The sequence below is a fragment of the Giraffa tippelskirchi genome, chromosome 2 (assembly GCF_054371585.1).
Source record: "Giraffa tippelskirchi isolate mGirTip1 chromosome 2, T2T-mGirTip1v1.2.pri, whole genome shotgun sequence".
Lineage (NCBI taxonomy): Eukaryota > Metazoa > Chordata > Mammalia > Artiodactyla > Giraffidae > Giraffa > Giraffa tippelskirchi.
The window spans coordinates 91,581,835-91,603,051 of record NC_137276.1 but is presented as its reverse complement, the minus strand read 5'-3'; the positions used below and the strand labels follow the sequence as shown (position 1 = coordinate 91,603,051).

General features: G+C 34.7%; 1 protein-coding gene across 13 annotated transcripts in view; it reads left to right on the top strand.

The window, feature by feature from the left end:
* Positions 1-21,217, top strand: part of TRPC1 (transient receptor potential cation channel subfamily C member 1) — a 61,142-nt gene that overhangs the window by 20,131 nt on the left and 19,794 nt on the right. For 8 of the 13 annotated variants that reach the window (XM_081569550.1, XM_081569551.1, XM_081569547.1 and 5 more), the window contains 4 exons: positions 2,592-2,794; positions 7,726-7,857; positions 9,755-9,950; positions 13,647-13,983. The exons of 2 other annotated variants lie outside the window; for them this stretch is intronic. In XM_081569550.1, the coding sequence (XP_081425676.1) occupies positions 2,592-2,794; positions 7,726-7,857; positions 9,755-9,950; positions 13,647-13,983 (868 nt within the window). Of the gene's footprint in view, positions 1-2,591; positions 2,795-7,725; positions 7,858-9,754; positions 9,951-10,455; positions 10,589-13,646; positions 13,984-21,217 lie in introns of those variants that run through there. 3 more of the 13 variants (XM_081569548.1, XM_081569555.1, XM_081569556.1) reach the window with 3 other exon arrangements.

The window sequence follows — 21,217 nt, the reverse complement described above, 5'->3', positions numbered from 1 at the left end:
AATAATTTCTGGGAGTGTTGTAAACTGGCTGTTATCAGAAGAAAATATTGTTTAAGAAAGAATTATAAGTTGATTGCAAATGATGTGCCATTCTCTGAGCAAGATGAGAAGCTCCCCTAAATTGAATGCTTTATCATATATTAACTGAAATATTTTTCCCTCATTTAAACTATGACAAAGTTTATGTAAGAGTAATTTTCTCCCAAGGATAGTTCCAGCTAATTTTAAGTGGTAGCAAGCAACCAACAGAGTAGAGAAAAAAGAGCTAATAGTATAGCTCCTGTTCAAAAGATCAGAAATGTCTAGAATCCTATTCAATTTTCTGTCCCCTGTCCTCCAGTTACTAATATATTTTGGTATCCCTACCTGTTCAACCTCTTAACCCATTTACTCCCTCGAGGAGGTTGAGTGTAGAGTCCCAGGGTATTGGAGCAACTGACCGATATTATCTCATCACCATTACCACTGCCAATCAAATCTTGAGTTGTAAGGCTGGCAGTCCTCACCTACTCAGTAAGAGAACATGTTTTCAGTGTCTCTAACAAAAAAGATTATCCAGCCTTTGCTTTGAATACTTCTAGTGACGGCAAGATCACTTTTTAACAGGTTGATTACCTCTAGACAGCAATTAGAGTATTTTTATATACTTTTTAAATTTGTCATCTCGGTGAATTCATTCTATATTCTTGGCTTATCAAAATTGTCTTTTGATAAATTTTGACTTTCAAATACAGGTTGGTATTTTTTGAATAGTATGTAGATTATATTTTGCACAATGAATTAGGAATTTTAATAATCTATCTCTGTTTTTCACATAGTTAAGTATGTTTCATGGGAAAAATAAGGACCATTTTTTTCATAAGATATTAAATATGACTTCCTCCTCTTTATAACCTCTTCTTTTGTAATTAGGGGGAATGGAGTACATTTTTATAGATTTCTCTGTAATTTTTAAATAAATTCATTAATTTGAAGACCCCAATAAATAGAAGGGAAGTATATAAACAAACTATTCATAAAAGAAGGAAAAAAAAATAAGAATGTCAGAAAATAATAAAATTTACCAGTAATCAAAGAAAAGTAAATTAATGTTCATAATAGTTTTTTCGCTCATAAATTGAGAATGATCATGCCCAGTGCTGGTGAGTAAATCTTAGTGTGTGGGTACATTCCTGTATCATTAGTAATATAAACTATTAAAAGGTCTTTGATAATTCGTATCAAAAGCTTCAAAATTGTTCATGGTCTTTAGACCTATAATTCCACTTCAAGGGTTCTATGTTAGTGAGATAATCCTAAAGTTTGAAAAAGCTGAATTCATAAAGATGTTTGTGGTAGTATTATTTATAGTAGCAAAATAAAATTCCTTGAACATAGAGTCTATGAACTTCCTTAAATTGCATGCAAAATTGTGTACAAAAAATATTTTTCCTGAAGAGTCTTTGTTATAGCTTCCTTGAAGTTCCCCTTAAAAGCAGGTGTGGTGGCAAAAGGATTAAAAACAAATAGTGTAAAATGTTTTAAAGTAATAGAAATATGGGTATTTTTATTCTTTCTGCTTTTGTAATTTTTCAGATATTTTATAATGTGTGTACTATTACAATGTTAGTAAAAATTACAAAAATTGACTGTGAACTTGATGAGCTTATACTATGGAATCAAACAGCTCACAAGAAAACATCTATGAAAAAGTGATAAGTATTAGAAAAAATATACAATAGTCATAATATAGTCAACCATATTTACTTTTCTTGGCTCTTATTTACTGATGTTTCTTTCCTCATGTTATGCAGTCACCAGGCATGAGCCCATGTAGTGAAAGGAGCTCAGGCTCCAGAGGACCAGACACCTGGGTTCTATCTGCACTTTGCCACTCTGTTGTATAGCTCGGGCACATTAACTTCTCTGAGCCTCAGTTTCTTCATGGGGATTATAATGCTCAATTTGCAGGCTATTGTGGGGATTAAATGAGATAATAAATATAAACTGCCTAATGGTTCCAGGAGCTATGATTGTTAGTGTTTTTGTGCATTTGTAACAGGAAGTAGTATAAGTGGTGTTTGAAAATATGTAGAGAATTATACAAAATGAAGAGTGCCTCCTATTTTCTTATTCTTTACAAGTAACTTCATTGCTGTCAGTGTGGCAAGGTTTTGTCGTAGAGGTGGATTTAAAAATTTTTTTCTCATTCCTTTATACTTTGCCTGTTTTTAACACTTATGTTTTTCCATTATATTCTCTTTTTAAAATTCTTGTTCTTTATCCTTGTCATGCATGTTTCCATAATCTTGTGAAAATGAAACACTTTTTCCTAAAGTATTTCTCCAGATATCCACACTTCTGCTTTGTTAGGAAAACAAAACTCTGGCTCTATGAATATTTCCTAGTGAAGATTTTGTCTGTCATGACTATACTACATTTACTAACTAAAGTTGTTTTGAGGTTTCAAAAAAGATTTAATCCTAGTAAAATGTGATTATATTTCTCAAAATAATTTTTATATTCTTTATGTCTTTTGTTCATTCTTTAGGTAAATGTTTTTTTGATGTCGCAAATAAGAACTTTTGGATGTTTATATAAATATTTTTCAGAAACTAATGGAGAGAATTCAGAATCCTGAGTATTCAACAACTATGGATGTTGCGCCTGTCATTTTAGCTGCTCATCGTAACAACTATGAAATTCTTACAATGCTGTTAAAACAGGATGTATCTCTACCTAAGCCCCATGCAGTTGGCTGTGAATGTACATTGTGTTCTGCAAAAAACAAAAAGGATAGCCTCCGACATTCCAGGTCAGAAAATTAAGATTTAAATTAAGATGTGTGATTCAGTAAGGTATATGTCAATACAGTTTTTATTGTTGTTCTGTTTAGAGTTTTAAGAAATCTGGTATTGCAATGAGTAATGAAAGCCAAGCTTCTAGCTCCTTTGCTTAATACAATGAGTTCTATATTTTAAAGAAGTGTTTACTAAATGATGGATAAGCAGGAAAACTTTTCAGATTTTGAATAAGGTTTATCTCATAATTCTGCTGATCAGAGATGGGGTCACTGTTTGCTTTTTAGAAGCAGGGTTTATTAATATAAAAGAATTTCCAAGTAGTGGAAGGGATGAAGATAACTACTTCCTACCTTATTTATAAGAAAATAAATATTATTACCTATCTAACGAAATACTCAGCCTGTTAATGCCTCTTTGTCCCCTCTCACACAATATTTAAGTCTTTCTCTTCCCATTCTCCCCAGTCAAAAATATGAACAACTAAGGGGTGAATGAACTCAAGAAAGTATCTCTTCCTGGACAGATTGAGCAAGATCACACATGTGCATGTTGTATAAGGTGTGTGGTTTAGGGCTAGACTTGAAAATCTCATTTTCAGCATAGCCTTTATGTATATATTATCTTTATAGTGGTCAGATGTAGTTGAGATAGTGTCAGGTAAAGCATTTACTACAGAAAATGTGGTTGGAAGTCCCAGGTCATCTGTTGTCACTGTTTTCTAGTTAAGGCTTCTTGTACAGTATGTATGAAATTAACTTTAAAGCTGTGAGCCATCTACCTTACCTCATTCCTCTCCTTAAGAACAAATCTTTGGTGCATCAACAGATAGTCACAAATCCATGAATTGGAAAAGTCTGCTGGGAATCAATTTAATGTTTACTTGCAGAGATTGTACTGAAAATTTTTTCTATTTTCAAGTCTATTTTCCAATGAGACCTATGTTTCTCTTTGATAAGATCTGGCTGATAGTTATGGCAATTTTAAAAACAATTTTAAAAATAATTTTATGTATTTAGTTTTGACTGTGCTGGGTCCTCGTTGTGACGCGTGGGCTTTCTTTTAGTTGCGGGGAGCAGGGGCTGCTCTCTAGTGCACAGGCTTCTCACTGTGGCGCTTCTCTTGCTGTGGAGCATGGGCTCTAGGGCAGTCAGGCTTCAGTAGCTGCGGTGTGTGGACTCAGGAGTTACTACTCGCAGGTTCTAGAGCAACAGGCTCAGTAGTTGTGGTGCACAGGCTTAGTTGCTCCATGGCATATAGATCTTCTTGAATCAGGGAATTAACCCCTGTCCCTCGCATGGGCAGGCAGATTCTTTGCCACTGAGCCACCAGGGAAGCCCAGCTATGGCAATTTATCTAACTTTTTAGTTTTAAGATGACTAGTCTATGAGAAATTCCTTGGCAATCCAGTGGTTAGGACACCACACTTCCATTGCCAAAGGCATAGGTTCAATCCCTGGTCAGGGAACTAAGTATTAAAATCCTTTATTAATGTTAAATATAAATTATTTTCCAGTGGTATGCTTACGTGTGTAGTAAGCATTTGGAGATAGGGTTTGAGGCTGGAGAGAACACAGTGCTGTTTTGATTTGAGGTGTGAAAAAAGCTTGTTCTGAAAACTTTTAGAGGAGCTGTGTCTTGAGCTCAGTGTTTAAGTATGGATAAAAATTAAAAGGTAAAAGGCATTTTACGCAGTACATGAATGTGGTTTATTTAGGGAACTGCAAGTGGTTTGGTATATTTGTTGAAGACTTTGAAAGAGTTTGTTATTGATGTTTGAGAAAACAGTTATAGCAAATGTCAAAAGAGCTCTGACTAAAGTCATTTCCAGGAATTGCCAAGCAGACCTGCAGGAGAAAAGAAAGTTAACAAAAAGAGAGATGAATAAAGGTTTCAGGGAAGTTGAAGAGCCATTATACTAGCAGTAAGGAAGAGAGGCCGTCTGTATTTGTGAGATACTGGTTTTTAAATTTCAGAGATGATGCAGTGCTAGGTGATATAGTCTTTCCATTTGTAACAACGTGGTTAGACCTTGAGAGCTTTATGCTAAGTGAAACAAGTCAGATGGAGAAGGACAAATATTGTATGTTTTCACTCGTTTGTGGAATATAAAGCACAAACAAACAATCTACGGATTAGTTGGAGAATGCATTCAAAGTTGCAGCCATTTATTAAGAGTTTTGTCTTTTTCCTTTTACCAGACTTCCTGATGCTCTGCACACATGCCTAAATTTTTAGTCAGCCAGGAATTTGTGGAGGCTTTGTATATCTTTTCTCAATTCCAAGATCTCCCTGTTAAATTTCTGTTTGGTCCACTGTTTCCCTCACCTTAGCCTGCAAACCTGGTCTTACAAAAAGCTGCAGGTTTTCTTTGGTCTTCTGTACTAAGTCCAGTCCTTTCAGCCAGCAGGGCTGTAGGTTCTTACCTCCCAACAAATTGATTTATACCCCGTTAGCACAAAGGTACAGATTTACCAGTTTCAGAATGGAAAACTACAGTTCTCCTTAAATGAACTGAAGGCAGAGATGATGGATGTGGCCTTAGGCAAGAAGGCTACAGGTTCCAGCCATTCCTGCCTGAAGTTCTGGTAGTTTTCCAGTAATTGATTCTCAATAGATAATTTTGAGTGACTTGAAATAGTTGATTTTTTTAAAAATAATTTAGTCCATTTTATGCATATTTTTGTGCAGTAAAATCATTGATCTCTTTATATTCCACCATTACTTTTGATAGTGTTTTGCATACCAAAATGACAGATTTTATTTTATTTTCATTTACTGAAGTATAGTTGATTTATAACATGATACTGATATTAGCTATACATCAGTGTGACTCAGAGATGCACATATGTACATTCTTTTTTATATTCTTTTCTTTATGGTTTATCAGAGGGTTTTGAATATAGTTCCCTGTGCTCAACAGAAGGACCTTGTTGTTAATACACTCTACATATGGTAGTTTGCATCTACCAACCCCAAACTCCCAGTCCATGTTCTTTCCCCCTCCCCCCTTGTCAACGACAAATCTATTTTCTATGCCCAAAATGACAGATTTTATAAAATGGTATAGCCTCATTATTTTTCTGATTCTATCTAATTGCTTTCCATACTATGGCACTTCATTGTTATACAGTCACTTGTTTGCCACCAATATGAGCAGTTTTTCTGTGCATTATGTCACGAATCGATATTTTTAGATATGATAATGTAGGTTAATACAAAAGTCATTTTTACAAACAACCTGCTAAAATTAATTACCATAAAAAATTACTATAGACATAATGATGGAAACAAATTAGTTGCTTAATTGTATATGTTTTTTCTCAAGTTTTGGGAGCAGTTTTGGTATAGACAAATACCCCTTTAGAAATCCTTACTTAAGGTAAAATAATTGTACTTGTTTATTAAATAGCTAGATCAAAGTTGGATTTCATAAATATTTTTTTCTTAAAAATGTGTTATATAGCACCTATTTTTGTGCCATAAGACATGAGACCTAGCAGTTAAATAAGGAATATTTCAATAAATTTATTTCATAAAAGTTTTTAATTTCTGTACAGAAAAATTCCATTGCAAAGTAAAAAGACAGCCAACCAACTGGGGAAAAGTATTTAAAACACTTTTGACTAGACAGAGGGCTAATTTCTTTGATATATAAAGAGATTTTACAAATTGATGAATTTTTAAAAAAATCACCAGAAAAATAGAGTAATGGAAATGAACAGATAGTTTACAGAACTATAATGAAAAGTAAACATGAAAGGATGCTTAAGCTTTTAGAGAAATTTAGAGTAATACAACTCTTAAAATTCCATTTTTCATCCGTTAGGGTGGCAGCATGAAGATGTGGGGGGAAAATAAGCTTTCCTTATTGTTTGTGCTTTGGAAACATCCTCCAGATTTTAAGATACACGTGCCATTTTATCCAGCAATTCTGAGCGTACAAAGGATATATGAACTAAAGAATAATCATTGTTACATTATTAATTGAAATAAAAAATTAGAAGCAAGCTAAATTTCCATCAAGTTGGACTGCCATCAAGTGGAATACCATCCAGTTTTAGGAAATAATGAGATGACTCTGTATGTAGTGACATAGAAATAATTGTCCCTGTATACAGTATGTCTGAGTACGTTTGTGTATGACTAGAAAATATCAGGAAAGATTTTTCACAATTCTCTGAAATGTGACTACTTTGAGGAGTAGACTTGGTGGAAGGAGCAAAATTGGGGAGCATTATGTTTCTAAACTGCTTGCTTTTTTTAAAGAGACAGACATATATTAAATTTTTATTTAAAAGTAAGAATATATAATGGTTACCAAATTTTAAATCAAGAATTATATGTTTATAAATGAAAGAATAATAGTGAAACTTTTTTGATTAGTTCCTGTTAGATATTGAATATGAACATTAATTTGTTCATGGAAGATAAAGGGAATACTTTTCTATTAGCTAGAAGTTAGGCATAAATGAATGATTTTATTCTTAAGATTTGAAAATGTCTTTCAAAAATAACCTGACTGAATGAGTCATGTGTTATATATATGTAGCATGTTAAAGTAAGTTTATTGCTGGGGAAGGAAAATTTAATAAGCATCCATATATTCAATTAGTTATTAGCAGATTTCATTTAAAATAATACTAAGTTCAGGAATAGAAATTTTTTAATTAAATTGAAGGATACAGAGTTTTAAATCTATGAAAAGAAATACTAAAACGATTTCTTTAAAAGCAATGACATAAAATTTTTCAATAATTATATCTCAGAATATTTATTTTTAAGTCTTTCTTTTTATGTAGGTTACTTTATAATAAGTATATTATAAATGTTTTATTTTCTTTTAATTTTATAATACTTTAAATTTATGAAAATTATAGGTTAAAAATACTATTCACATGTATATAATAAATGTTTTACATAATGGAATCAAATTTTATCTCAGGTTTCGTCTTGATATATATCGCTGCTTGGCAAGTCCAGCTCTAATAATGTTAACAGAGGAGGACCCAATTCTGAGAGCATTTGAACTTAGTGCTGATTTAAAAGAACTAAGCCTTGTGGAGGTGGAATTCAGGTGAGAATGAATGGAAATTGTAAATTATCTCTTTTTTTTCCAGAATATTTTCAGCATGAGTTTTCTCATAGGCCAAATTATCACTTAATGTTTATTTACATTTGGTCCAAAATTACCAGGCCTTGCTGCCACGTACTTAGGATTTTCCTTTTCTCTCAGTGGAATAGATCCTAGTATCATTAGGTCACTCTCTCCCCATCTTCACTCTTCCACTCTTCCATCCACCCTTAAATCCATACTTTGTTCAGCGTTACCAGAGGCATTCTAGGGCAATGTGAAGAATAAAGGGAATGGTAGCCATAAACAAGAGCAAACTTACTTATAACTGCTCTCTTTCGTCATTCCCAGATTCTATAACCATCCTTGGAGCCCAACCCTTCATAACTTTCAGAAGCATATTGAATACTTTTTTGTATGTCAGGTATATTTCACACACCCAGACATTGTCCCATTTCACTGTTTGCTGAGATTTTCTAATAGGAGAAACATAACATGTAGATATATAACTAATTAGATTAGACTTCAATTAAATTCCTAGACTAAGAAGTAGATAATACTTTGTTAAAGAAATTCAACTACTTATTTTACCAAACTTAGGTAGTTTTGGTTATGTAGTAAATGCAAAGAATAGATGAGAAAATGTTAGCCAGTAAGGAAAAGTTTTTAATTCTTTGAGTTATAACTTTATGCAGCCAATTCATGGAAAATCCCATTGAATAGAAAGTTAATCATAACCCTATATGCAAGACAGAATAAGAGACACAGATGCATAGAACAATTTTATGGACTCTGAGGGAGAAGGTGAGGGTGGGACGTTCTGGGACAATAGCATTGAAACATGTATATTATCATATGTGAAACAGAACACCATTCCATGTTTGATGCATGAGACAAGGGCTCAGGGCCGGGGCAATGGGATGACCCAGAGGGATAGGATGGGGAGGGGGGTGGGTGGGGGGTCCAGGAAGGGGAACACATGTAAACCCATGGCTGATTCATGTCAATGTATGGCAAAAACTATTACAATATTGTAAAGTAATTAGCCCCCAACTAAAATAAATAAATTTATAGAAAAAAAAAAGAAAAGAAAGTTAATCAATGAGAAATTCTTATTTTCCCTTCCTTTCAGTTTAAAAACACTGAATCAAAAATTAGTTTCTGAAATCTGATCCCAGTTGTTTCATAACTATTTATTTCTAACTTTATTCTTAAGTTGTTCCACTCAGGCTTAAGCTTAACGTAATTGATATTTTATAAAGAATTGCCTATTAAAACTTCTCAGTTTCTCACAAGTGATTTAGGCTTGCCTTTAATAAGCAGGTAAGTCCTAAGTTTCAAGGAATAGTGATTCTGTACTAGGAATGTTTCAGTGTTCTTTCTTACTTGAATTTTGTTCAAAGGAGCATCTTAAAAATGAAACAAAAGACTATTTTGATATCAGAAGTAGTGTAAACAGTAGTTTTTTCAAACTATCATTGAAAAAATTTCTGGTTAAAAATCATATAATAATATTTATTGGATAGCATCAAGATATTATTATCTATTGTTTAGATAAGTAATATAAAAAAAACTTTATACAGAACTTAATAGAGAATAAAGTCAAATGAGTTAAATGAAGAACGTGTTGACAAATACTATCAGAATTTCTAAGAATATCAATATATATAAGAAAACACTGTGCTCATCTGAGATTATCAGTGTGAATGCAGAGAACATAATTGTGTTACAGTTTTCCCCAAAGCTGTGGGAAATTTATGTACCAGTAGGTTCCTTTGACAGCACAAAATGACTTCAGATGTTGTATAGCACTGTCAGAATTAAAATGTTATTGAGTAATATTTCTACTTAATTAGAAGATGAAAATGGCATTCCTAATAATAGACTGTGCACTTTGCAGGAATGATTATGAGGAACTAGCCCGGCAATGTAAAATGTTTGCTAAAGATTTGCTTGCCCAAGCCCGGAATTCACGTGAATTAGAAGTTATCCTAAACCATACATCCAATGATGAGCCTCTTGACAAACGGGGATTACTAGAAGAAAGAATGAACTTAAGTCGTCTAAAACTTGCTATCAAATATAACCAAAAGGAGGTATGAAGTTTTCTGTGATACATTTAAATTATTTCCTCCGCAGTAGTCCAGTGGCTCAGGGCAAAGGCTTTGGAGCAATACATCTACATTGAGATCCTAGTTCTGCTTGATAAAAACTGTGTGTCCTTGGGAAAGTTATTGAATCTGTCTGAGCTTTAGTTTTAAGAATTAATTAAGAATATGCATATTTAAAGAGTTTAGTACAATGAGTGTTACCTTTAGGCAAGTACTCAATAAATGGTAGTTGCTATTATTTTTAACAATAATAATAGTATGGATATTAATGTAATGTTTTCGCTAGATAGTAGCTCTGCAGGTAAAATTTTGAATAGTAAATGCCTTCCTAATGCAGTTTCCACCTTGTGTTTTGTCTGTTAGGAGTTTATATTATTAATCTAGTTATAAATAGTCTTTTCTACAGATATAGGGCCTTTCTGTTTAAAAATAAAAGTATCAGATATTATGTTCCTTATTCTTATTTGTTAATTCATTGTGAAACCCAAAGGTGGAGAGACGTATGCTATGATAACTAAGTTGAATCTGGCTCTTCTGGCATCATCCCTTCCTATTAAGGGAAATACCTATTTCTACTCCCCATACACTCACATGCATATGATTCAGGAACTTGAAGAAGGAAGGTATGCATTTTTAATTTCATTTTTTGAGATAACTTAATAGACATGGATATTTATATTCAGACAATGATGTTCAGTTTGGGAGTGCTGGTATATGATACTTTTAAGGTATTGCTTCTAAGACCCATTATTCTTACTATCAACATAGATATTGGAGTAAAACTTGGTTATCACAATTATATTAATATAAAAATGGGCCCCAAAACAGATTATGGTAGAAGGCAAGATATAGGACGTTTGGTGCTAGGAGCAGAGTTTTTTATTATCTTGGTTGACAGTTTGAGCCTCCAAATAGCTTTGTGACTTGGGAGATTGATATAGGAATTTTAAGATGTTACTTTAAGATTACCTAGATATTATATTTCTCATCCAGATCTCTGGCTTCAAATCCTATGCTTTTTCTAGTTCTCTGAGGTTTCTTACTTAAGGTAGAACATTCATAGGAAAAAAATTAAGTATAAGAATTTAGATCCAGGTAGCTATAAGATTATAAATCAATAACATACCTATGTGGCTTAAGAAGGAAATACAGTGTTAATATGTATACCTAAAAACAGAGAACTCTGATATAATCTTCCTCTAATATACATTTGAATAGATCTTATGTTTATTTACTTTTGTGTTCCACAACCTAAAATAGACATGAAATACTAGAAAATGACAGATAAGATATAGCAAGATACAAAATCAACTTAAGTGATTGGAAAAAGAATCTCAAAGGGGGAAAAAACCAAGATTATCCTGGTAAGGGGAGAAAAACTAAGGAAGTTTCCTAATGAGATATACACACACACACACACACACACATATATATATATATGTGTGTGTGTATATATATATATATCCCTGAAGAAGTCACAGAGGATAACCAAATGTTCCATTCTAAAGAAGATTAGAGAAAAGGAATAAGGAGTAATGGTAATAGTTTTAGTTGGGAGGAAGATATTCTGTAATTTTAAAAATGAACGAGATATAAATTAGTTTTTTACATTGGATTTCTAAATATAATCAAAGGGAAAGATAATATTTTCTCAAATAGTTGATATATTTTGTTCTGGTGCTACATCCTGAATAACAAACTGCCCTGATACTCAATTGGCATAAAACAATACTTCATAGTCATTTTGTGATAATTTCACGATCATTTTATTATGCTCTTGAGTTTTGTGAGGTCACAAACTTCTTGAGGTCAAGAATTAGGAAACGGCACGGCAAGGTTGATTTGTCTCTGCTTCACCGTGTCAATGATCTCAGCTACAGTTATTTGGAAGGTTTCTTCACTCATATGCCTGGTGCTTGAGCAGCACCTGAGGTCTCAAACAGGGAGCTCTGAGTGAGCAGGATGCTCAGTAGACTGGGTCCATTGAGGGCAGTCCTCCTGAGAACTCAGGACTGGAACCTTGGAGGAGCATGGCCCTCATGGTGCACTGGCTGCAAGGAGATGGTGTGAGAAGCCTCTGAGGGTTAATCACAGTGGCTGCATGTAGCCTCAGCTTCTTGGTAGGCTGGTGGCTGCAGGACGTTTTATATGCCATCTTTTGGCTCCAAGAGCAAGTGTTTCCCAAACAAGGTGGAAGCTGAATGTCCTTTTAAGACCAGCCTTCAGAATTCACATAGCATCACTTCTTCCAGAATCCACTTGTTAAAGCAATAACAACCTTGGTGAATTGAAGGGTAGGGAATATTGGTAGCCTCTCTGTTGTTGATGAGAAGAGTATCAAAGAATTTGTGTCTATATTTTAAAACCACCACAGACTTAGAATATCTCCAATTGAAAGTTCTTCCAATTACATATTTGACATTACAGTTAATTAAATCATCATTGTATAGAGAGATAACGAGGGCAGCAGTCAGTCCTGAGATTGCTTTGATACTTGGAAGGATGAAACCACTGAGTTTGGGATGCTACTAAACTGGGTGGTTGGTGGGAAGAAAAGCTGCCCTTTTGAGGGACAAAGTAACAATTCCCTAACAACACTGAAAGCTAAGCAGAAGGACAAATATTAATTGCCAAAAATAGGTATGGCTTATTAGGAAATTTCTTGATCAGCACAATAAACAACAAAACTCTGTCCAGGTTTTTTAAGTACACTGTTGCATTCTATAAATTATATTCTGTCTTGGGAATGAATCATTTTAAAACAGAACATTGACCAAATATTATTGAATATCTGAATGATATTATGATCGTTTGTGCTTTACTTCAATGATTTTCAAGTCTGATCACATTACAGAGTCCAGAGTCATCAAAATCCTTAACTTATACTTCCCAGCATGAACATTATATTGGGAAACTACTACTTCTGAATTTTGCAAACTAAGAATCTTTGTAAATTTTAGTAAATTAATTTCTATATTTGAACTAGAATTTTCCTCTTATTTGGGAACATTTTTCCTTTTCTTCTCACACAGAATTCCATTTTATGAGGATTTAAGAGCGTCTTTAATACATTTTAAGAAATTCACAGTGTTTTCATGGAACATAAATATATGTGATGTTTAGCCTTTAATTGCTCTGCTGTGCTTGACATGTTGGTTTCTTGTAACTGAAATCATTAATTTTTCTAGGCTGAAGTCTCTTTCTATGGATTATGCTTGTTAATTTTGAAATTTCATAAACACTGTTATGAGTCTTTATAAAGTAAATGTTTCATAATGGCTAAGCAGGTTGGTAATAGTCACTAATAGTTAAGTGATGCATGCTATGACCAGGCACTGTTCTAAGAGCTTTACATTTAATCCTCATAACCAGTGTTTGACTAGATACTATTATTATCCTCATTTTATAAATGGAGAATTTGAGGCTGAGAGAGATTTAAAAACTTACTCAAGGTCATTTAGTAAGTAAGTGGCAGAGCCTGGATTTAAATCTAGATAATCTGGCTCCAGAGTCTATGCTCTTAACCACTACACTCTTTTATTACATGTAAGAAAAATAAACTGGACTATATAGAACTGATTTCAAACTATATTTAAAACTTTGAATATCAATTAAATAATAGTACTATTGGATCCTATTTACAAGTTATATTTTACTTTTATGTGTGTGCTTCCTTTTCAGTTTGTTTCCCAGTCCAACTGTCAGCAGTTCCTGAACACTGTTTGGTTTGGACAAATGTCAGGTTACCGTCGTAAGCCTACCTGTAAGAAGATAATGACTGTTTTGACAGTTGGCATCTTTTGGCCAGTTTTGTCACTTTGTTATTTGATAGCTCCCAAATCTCAGTTTGGCAGAATTATTCACACACCTTTTATGAAATTTATTATTCACGGAGCATCATATTTCACATTCCTACTGTTACTAAACCTATACTCTCTTGTCTACAATGAGGATAAGAAAAACACAATGGGGCCAGCCCTTGAAAGAATAGACTATCTCCTTATACTGTGGATTGTTGGTAGGTATCAAGTTAGTTGAAAAGGTTCTGCCTTTATTTAGCCCGTTAATTCTCCCTTGGTTGGTGGCATTATCAACTGCATTCAGCTTATAATTTTACACAGTTTATATGGCAAGAATTTGGACACTTCCATAATCATTGAGTTCTCGCTTCGGCAGCACATATACTCAAATTGGAACAATACAGAGAAGATGGCTGTATTCGTGAAGCGTTCCATATTTTGGGGGGCTTCCCTGGTGACTTAGATGGTAAAGAATCTGCCTGCAATGCGGGAGACCTGGGTTCAATACCTGGGTTGGGAAGATCCCCTGGAGGAGGGCATGGCAACCCACTCCCAGTATTCTTGCCTGGACAATACCCATGGAGAGAGGGGCCTGGCGGGTTACAGTTCAAGGGGTTGCAAAGAGTCGGACACAACTGAGTGACTAAGCACATGATCATTGAAGACGTAGCTTACATTTTTTTTACAAAAGATAAATGTCCTTAAACTTGATAATAAGGAAGCAGATATCTTCATATGATTTAATTACATGGAAGCTAAAAATCCTTTCTCAGTTACTAAAATTGTTCATGATTGTTAAAGACAGATTTTGCTGATGAATTTTTTTGTTATAAGAATATGAACATTTTCTTAGGTATTTTAAAATATACATTTTATACTTGGTTGCATTTTAAGAGTTAACTATTTTGTTATATGATTAGTTTTTTTTTTAAGAACCTATGAACTTTTGCAGATGCATATTACCTTACCTCTGTTTGTGCTCAGTTGCTCAGTCATGCCTGACTCTTTGGATTGTAGCCCTCCAGGCTCCTCCGTCCATGGGATTTCCCAGGCAAGAATACTGGAGTAGGTTGCCATTTCCTCCTCCAGGGGATCTTCCTGATCCAGGGATCAAACTCACATCTGCATTGTAGGTGGACTCTTTACTGCTGAGGCATCGGGGAAGCCCATCTGTATTATAGAACCATTATTTAAATTTGGATTTAAAGCATTCCCTGGTGACTCATTCTGTAAATCAGTTCTTTACAATGATAGCCATATCTCTTTAGAAATAAGTCTTTTAAAAAGACATTTTATTTGCTGAAAATTGTTTTTTTATAAGTATTATGCTGTAAAATAAATAATGACCTTCTGCAGTTTTTACTGCCCTTGCCCTTTTTGAGAGGGGTTTTGGGAGGAGGGGAGTTGAAGTATAATTACATTGTCTGTTTATGGTCTTTTAATGACATCTCCTTAATTTCCCTCTGGATCCTCAACCTTGTTTTTAACCTCAGCATTTCCCACCTTTTTTTTTTTTACTATTTGCTGTAGAATAAAAGGAATATTGAAATTTCATTTTTTTTTAATGTTATGAAGCTCTACTTAATATGTTCTTGTCTTTCAGTTATTAAATAATTTGAAAAAAGTTAATTACAATGTTCACTTTTAGTGCTTTAGATATAAAAATAATTTGTATTTGGGATTTTTTTATTAATTTATTTCTAACTGAAGGATAATTGCTTTACAATATTATGTTGTTTTCTGCCATACATCAACATGAATCAGCCATAGGAATTTGGGGATTTTTATTTTATATGGAAATTAGTTCAAGTAACTTGACTTTAAATCAGTTTTACTTTTAGCAGTATTCAATTCATGATGCATTAATGTTTAAAATTAGGTAGATATAGTAAAAATAATGTACATCTGAATTTTAGGTTAAAGAGAATTAAATAATTTCTTGTTAATAGTTTCCTGTTTCTGATATTTCACTATCATATCTAAAATTCAGTATTTTAATTTAGGAAATAATTTATACTTTATCATATTTGGTTTCAGACTGCATTATTGTAGATCTTTTGAATGTAAACTTTATCTTTTTAATTGAGTAGGTTAGACTGAAAGAAATCTCTAAGAAATACCTTTCCTCCATTAAACTGTTTCTGAAAGATTGCTGTATATACCTTAATCGTGAAGAAAGGACATTTTACATTATTTATCTATAATTTATTGTTTAAATAATAGTGAGAGAGAGAGAATGTCTTCTTTGTTTTGTAAAGTAAAGATTCAGTGTAGCCAGCTCTGTGTAAGATTAAAGTTTATATTTCTTAGCAGTGAGGGAAAAACTCACTGAAGTCAAAGAATCATCCCACTCTTTGGATAGCATAAATATTACTGTTATTGAATTTCATAAGAGATGTAAAACTATGGCTACTCTTTTCTAATCACAATGGCTTTGTTTCCAATAACATTGAACACACACATAAATACACGTACCTACAATATTATTAATTTTCTAAACATATGCTTTCTCAGTAGAAGAGTACGGTGTGAATTAATCCAGTAAAATTCCTGAAAGTATTTTATTTTTCACAGCCCAGCTTCTGCTTTGAAACAATTAGATCTGAATAAACTTTGCCCAGGATGTCTTCTGAACCTGTTGTGTCATTAGATCGCTCTGTCTTACTTAAATATATAGATCTGAAATCGCTATAAGAAAACATGTAGGAATCATTTGCCTGCTTGTTTAAAGGCATTCCTTGGTTCAGTTTACTTTTTCATGAAATGAGTACGGTGACTCCTGACTCACGACACCTGGCTTTTGTACGTTTATTTTCTGTTATTTTCCTTAACCCTCCAGAAAAATAAATAGGGTTGTATTATAAAGAGCAAGGTAAAAAAAGAAAACAATGTGTTGTTGAATCCACAGACTGTTAATGGTATCCATTTAGTTAGGTGTGTTTTTTTTTTCAACCGCTGGAATATGATAGAACAGCCCTTACAAAAAGGTACATTTTGAAATGTTATGTACCTGCTTTGTCCCGACACAGGCAGAAACAGATATGGCCTAACATGCATGGTGCTTATGATCTAATTATTGTTTTTAAAAAACTCAGTAACTTGAGAATCACACAGATAAAATAAATAATTATATATGAGTTAAGTGCTACTAAGTAAAGCTGGAGCTAAGAGGGCAAGCATATTATAAGGGCTTTTTACCTAGTTGGGGGATTGGAAAGGCTGTCCTGAAGAAGTGATAAATAAGCTAAAATTTAAAGAATAAATACGAGTCAACTTGGAGAATTGGGAGAGAAAATATTCTAGGCTGATATAAAAGTTACATCCAAGGACCCTGTGGCAAGAGGCACAAAGAAGGGACTGAGTAATGGTGGAGCAAGGAGAGCAAGAGAAGTGGAATTCAGGATGAAGCCATAGATACGGATTTTACAACTAGACCCAGGACAGCCTTGTCGGCCATGTTAAGTAATTTTAACTTAATACTAAGAACATTGGGAAACTACTGACTTTTTAAGTGGGTAAGTGACAAGATCATTTTGGCTACAGTTTAGAGAATGGGTTGGGAAGAAGAGCTATGGCAAGAGTAGATGGAGAAAGGAAAGGGAAAGGGAAGTCGCTCAGTCGTGTCCGACTCTTTGCGACCCCATGGACTGTAGCCTACCAGGCTCCTCCATCCATGGGATTCTCCAGGCAAGAATACTGGAGTGGTTTGCCATTTCCTTCTCCAGGGGATCTTCCTGACCCAGGGATCGAACCCAGGTCTCCCGCATTGGAGGCAGACGCTTTAACCTCTGAGCCACCAGGGAAGTCCAAGGGAGACCAGTAAAGAGCCTGTTGCAATAAGCTGATGGATACCTTGAACTTAGGATGGTTGTAATAGAAAAAGAGAGAAACAGATTCAAGAGAGATTTACAAAGTAAAGCAGATAGAACATGGAAATATATATATATCAGATATACCTATCACACACATATACATATCACATACATACATGTGTATACATATATATACATGTCACATATACATATATATATTTCCATATATATATATATATATAGGAGGAGAGGAGGAGGAACATTATTAAGCAATGTAAGTATTCCGGAAGAGTACTAAGTTTGGGAATTTGTGAGAGAATAGATTCTGAGAGTGGTTTTGGATATGTCGAAGTTGAAAAGTCTTTGAGATACTCAAAAGAGATATCAATCTTCCAGTTGGTTGATTTCATAGTCTAGAATTCAAGAGGAAGTTTAAGCGTGAGTTAGCAGTATGCAAGTAATCTACATATATGTTGTATATAAAACTATGGGCATGCATGAGACACGTGAGAAAGTATAAAATGAGAAGATGGGACTTGAGAGCAAGCTTTGAGGAATCCCCAAATGATGAGATTACAGTTTTGCTAATATTAATAATTGTATATATGTATATATATTCCATTGATTATGTAGTGATTGTGTTGCTTATAATAGTTTAAAATTGTTGTGTTCTTCCAATCCATTTCAGAAATGTGAAATAGATCAAGTGTATTAGCTTCATTCTGGTGTGGGGTGTTGCATAAGAGATGGGAAAATACCTGTCAGTGGTACTTAATGTTCTTTCATATATCTGCCTTTTTTAAATCAAAATCTTATCCAATCCATGTTGTAATTTTTGTCAAGAGTTCCATTTAGATATAATATTGCATTTTACAGAAATAAAACACTTATTTCTGTAAGCATCTTAGTTTAGTGTTTTAGTGATACAGTGTTTGGGTTAATGTGAGTTATTTGCTTTAACATTTTTGATAGTTTTTATCTATTTTATTTTAAATTTTTAAAAATATTTATTTGGCTGTGTCAGCTCTTAGTTGCAGCATAAAGGATCTTTAGTTGTGGCGTGTGGAATCTAATTCCCTGACCAGGGATCGAACCCGGGCCCCCTGCGTTGGGAGAACAGACTCTTAGCCACTGGACCACCAGGGAAGTCCCTATTCATTTTAAATAGAAGCTCATCGAAATGGAATTCCAAAAAAAGTATTTTCTGTGTCAGATCTGCAAATATTTAAAAGTGATCTTGTACATAAAGTATGAGTTCTGTATAATTAAGATATTATGAACAGAGTTTTTCAAGAATACTCTCGAAATACTTTTCCCAGGGGACTTATTCTGTCTACTGGTGGGCCAGAGGATGATCCTGATGGCTTAACTTGATCTTCACCCATATGTAGGTTACAGCACTATGTTCTTTTGTCATTTGTTGTTGTTCAGTCACTGGAGAAGGCAATGGCACCCCACTCCAGTACTCTTGCCTGGAAAATCCCATGGACGGAGGAGCCTGGTAGGTTGCAGTCCAGGGGTCGCTAAGGGTTGGACACGACAGAGCGACTTCACTTTCACTTTTCACTTTCACGCTTTGGAGAAGGAAATGGCAACCCACTCCAGTGTTCTTGCCTGGAGAATCCCAGGGACGGGGGAGCCTGGTGGGCTGCTGTCTATGGGGTCGCACAGAGTCGGACATGACTGAAGAGACTTAGCAGCAGCAGCAGCAGTCACTAGGTCATGTCCAGCTCTTTGTGACCCCACGGACTGCAGCATGCTAGTCTTCCCTGTCTTCCACGGTCTCCCCAGAATTTGCTCAAGTTCGTGTCCATTGAGTAACTGATGCTATCTAACCATCTCGTCTTCTGTTGCCCTCTTCTCCTTTTGCCTTCAGTCTTTCTTAGCATCAGGGTCTTTTCCGATAAGTTGGTTCTTCACAGCATGTGGCCAAAGTATTGGAGCTTCAGCTTTAGCATCAGTCCTTCTGATGAATATTCAGGGTTGATTTCTTTTAGGGTTGACTGGTTTGATCTCCTTGCAGTCACTTTACATTCTTCTTAAAAATATCTTAATGGAGGAATGTATCATAAAGCAATCCTCGATTGCAGTACTGTTCTCTGGTACTCCTAGGAATATAAAACTGGAGAAACTTCTGGCCAAAGAAGAGGAAGGAAGTTTTTGTTTGGTTGGTATTTATTTATGTGTATTTATTCATTGAGCAAGTTTTTTGAGCACCTTATGTGTATCAGGCACTATTTAGGACATTAAGAACATTGGTTGATAAATATTCTTACCTTTGAAGAGTTTTTACCCAAAGTGGGAGAAAGATAGTTAATAATAGACATAATAAGTAAACTATGTCCATTGTTTAAAAGTGATAAGTACTAAGGGAAAAGAAAGAGAAGCAGAGTTGGAGGATTGAGAGTGACGGGCATAAATTTGCGATTTTAAATAGGACAATCAGAATAGGTGGTGAGCAAAGATGCAAGATGGGTGTCTAGACGAGGAGCTTCTAGCTGGAAGAAGAGCCAGTGTCCATTTTGGGAGTTTTGAGTGTTCAGAGAACAGCAAGGAAGCCGGGAGGCCAGTATGACTAGCGTAGTGGAAGGAAAGATTGAGAGGAGAGGAGATCCAAGAGGAGAGGTAATGTAGGGCCTCAGAGACCGTTGTAAAAAATTTGGTTTTGACTCTGAATAAAAGGAGATGTAAGGGAGGGTGCAGTATGCTGTGCCCGCTATGCACAGTCAGCAGCAGTGGTCTTAGGTTCTTATTAACATTCACATTTGCTAGACACCATAGGCGGAAACCTGACACCAGATTTACTTAGCTCTGTAGAAGGATATAAGGCAGGAAATAAAGCATGACAGCTTCAAATACGTCTTTATTGGCAATTCTCACAAAAGACGGGCTTCTCAGCCCCATAGGGGGCACACTCAGTTGTGTGGAATGAGGCCATATTCATGGGTGTGGGCTACCCCAGCCAGAGAAGCCTGAAAACTGGCAGGATTTCTTATAAATCTGGATATCTTATAAAGCCTCAGAGTGTAGTTCCCGCTACAGGCACACTTCAAGTTAAAGAAACATCACACAGAGACGCTGAAACCTGTGTTTCTTAACATGTTTTATATAGTCCTGTTTGTATATACTTTTGGGGTCTATGATTCCACTTATGCAGTTTCCCAGTCAGTGATTGTTTTTATAACAATGTTGAACACAGCTGACTTGCCATACTTTCCTTAACATAGTACATTTCTAAGGAAACCACTTTAATAGATGATAGCATGAGGTTTTGTTCCCAGGGGGAAAGAGTTCTGTCCTGAAGTTAATTCTTTCTCCTCTGGGACTTGCTACAGGGTTTTGATGAGAGAAATAACACTTGCATTTTAAAAAGATTGTTCTGATTGCTGTGTTGAGAATAGATTTCAGGGAAAACAGGGTAGAAGCAGGGAGACCCAGTAGGTTGTTTCAGACATTCAAGCCAGAGAAGATAGTGGCTTGAATTTGAAGTAGTGGTGAGAAAGGTTAGATCCTAACTATATTTTGAAAATAGAGCCAACAGACTTACTATTGCATTGAATGTGTGATTTAAGAGAGTATCAGTCAAGAGTCAGGCAAGGACATTTAGAGTGAGCATCTAGGATGGAGTTGCCATCAACTG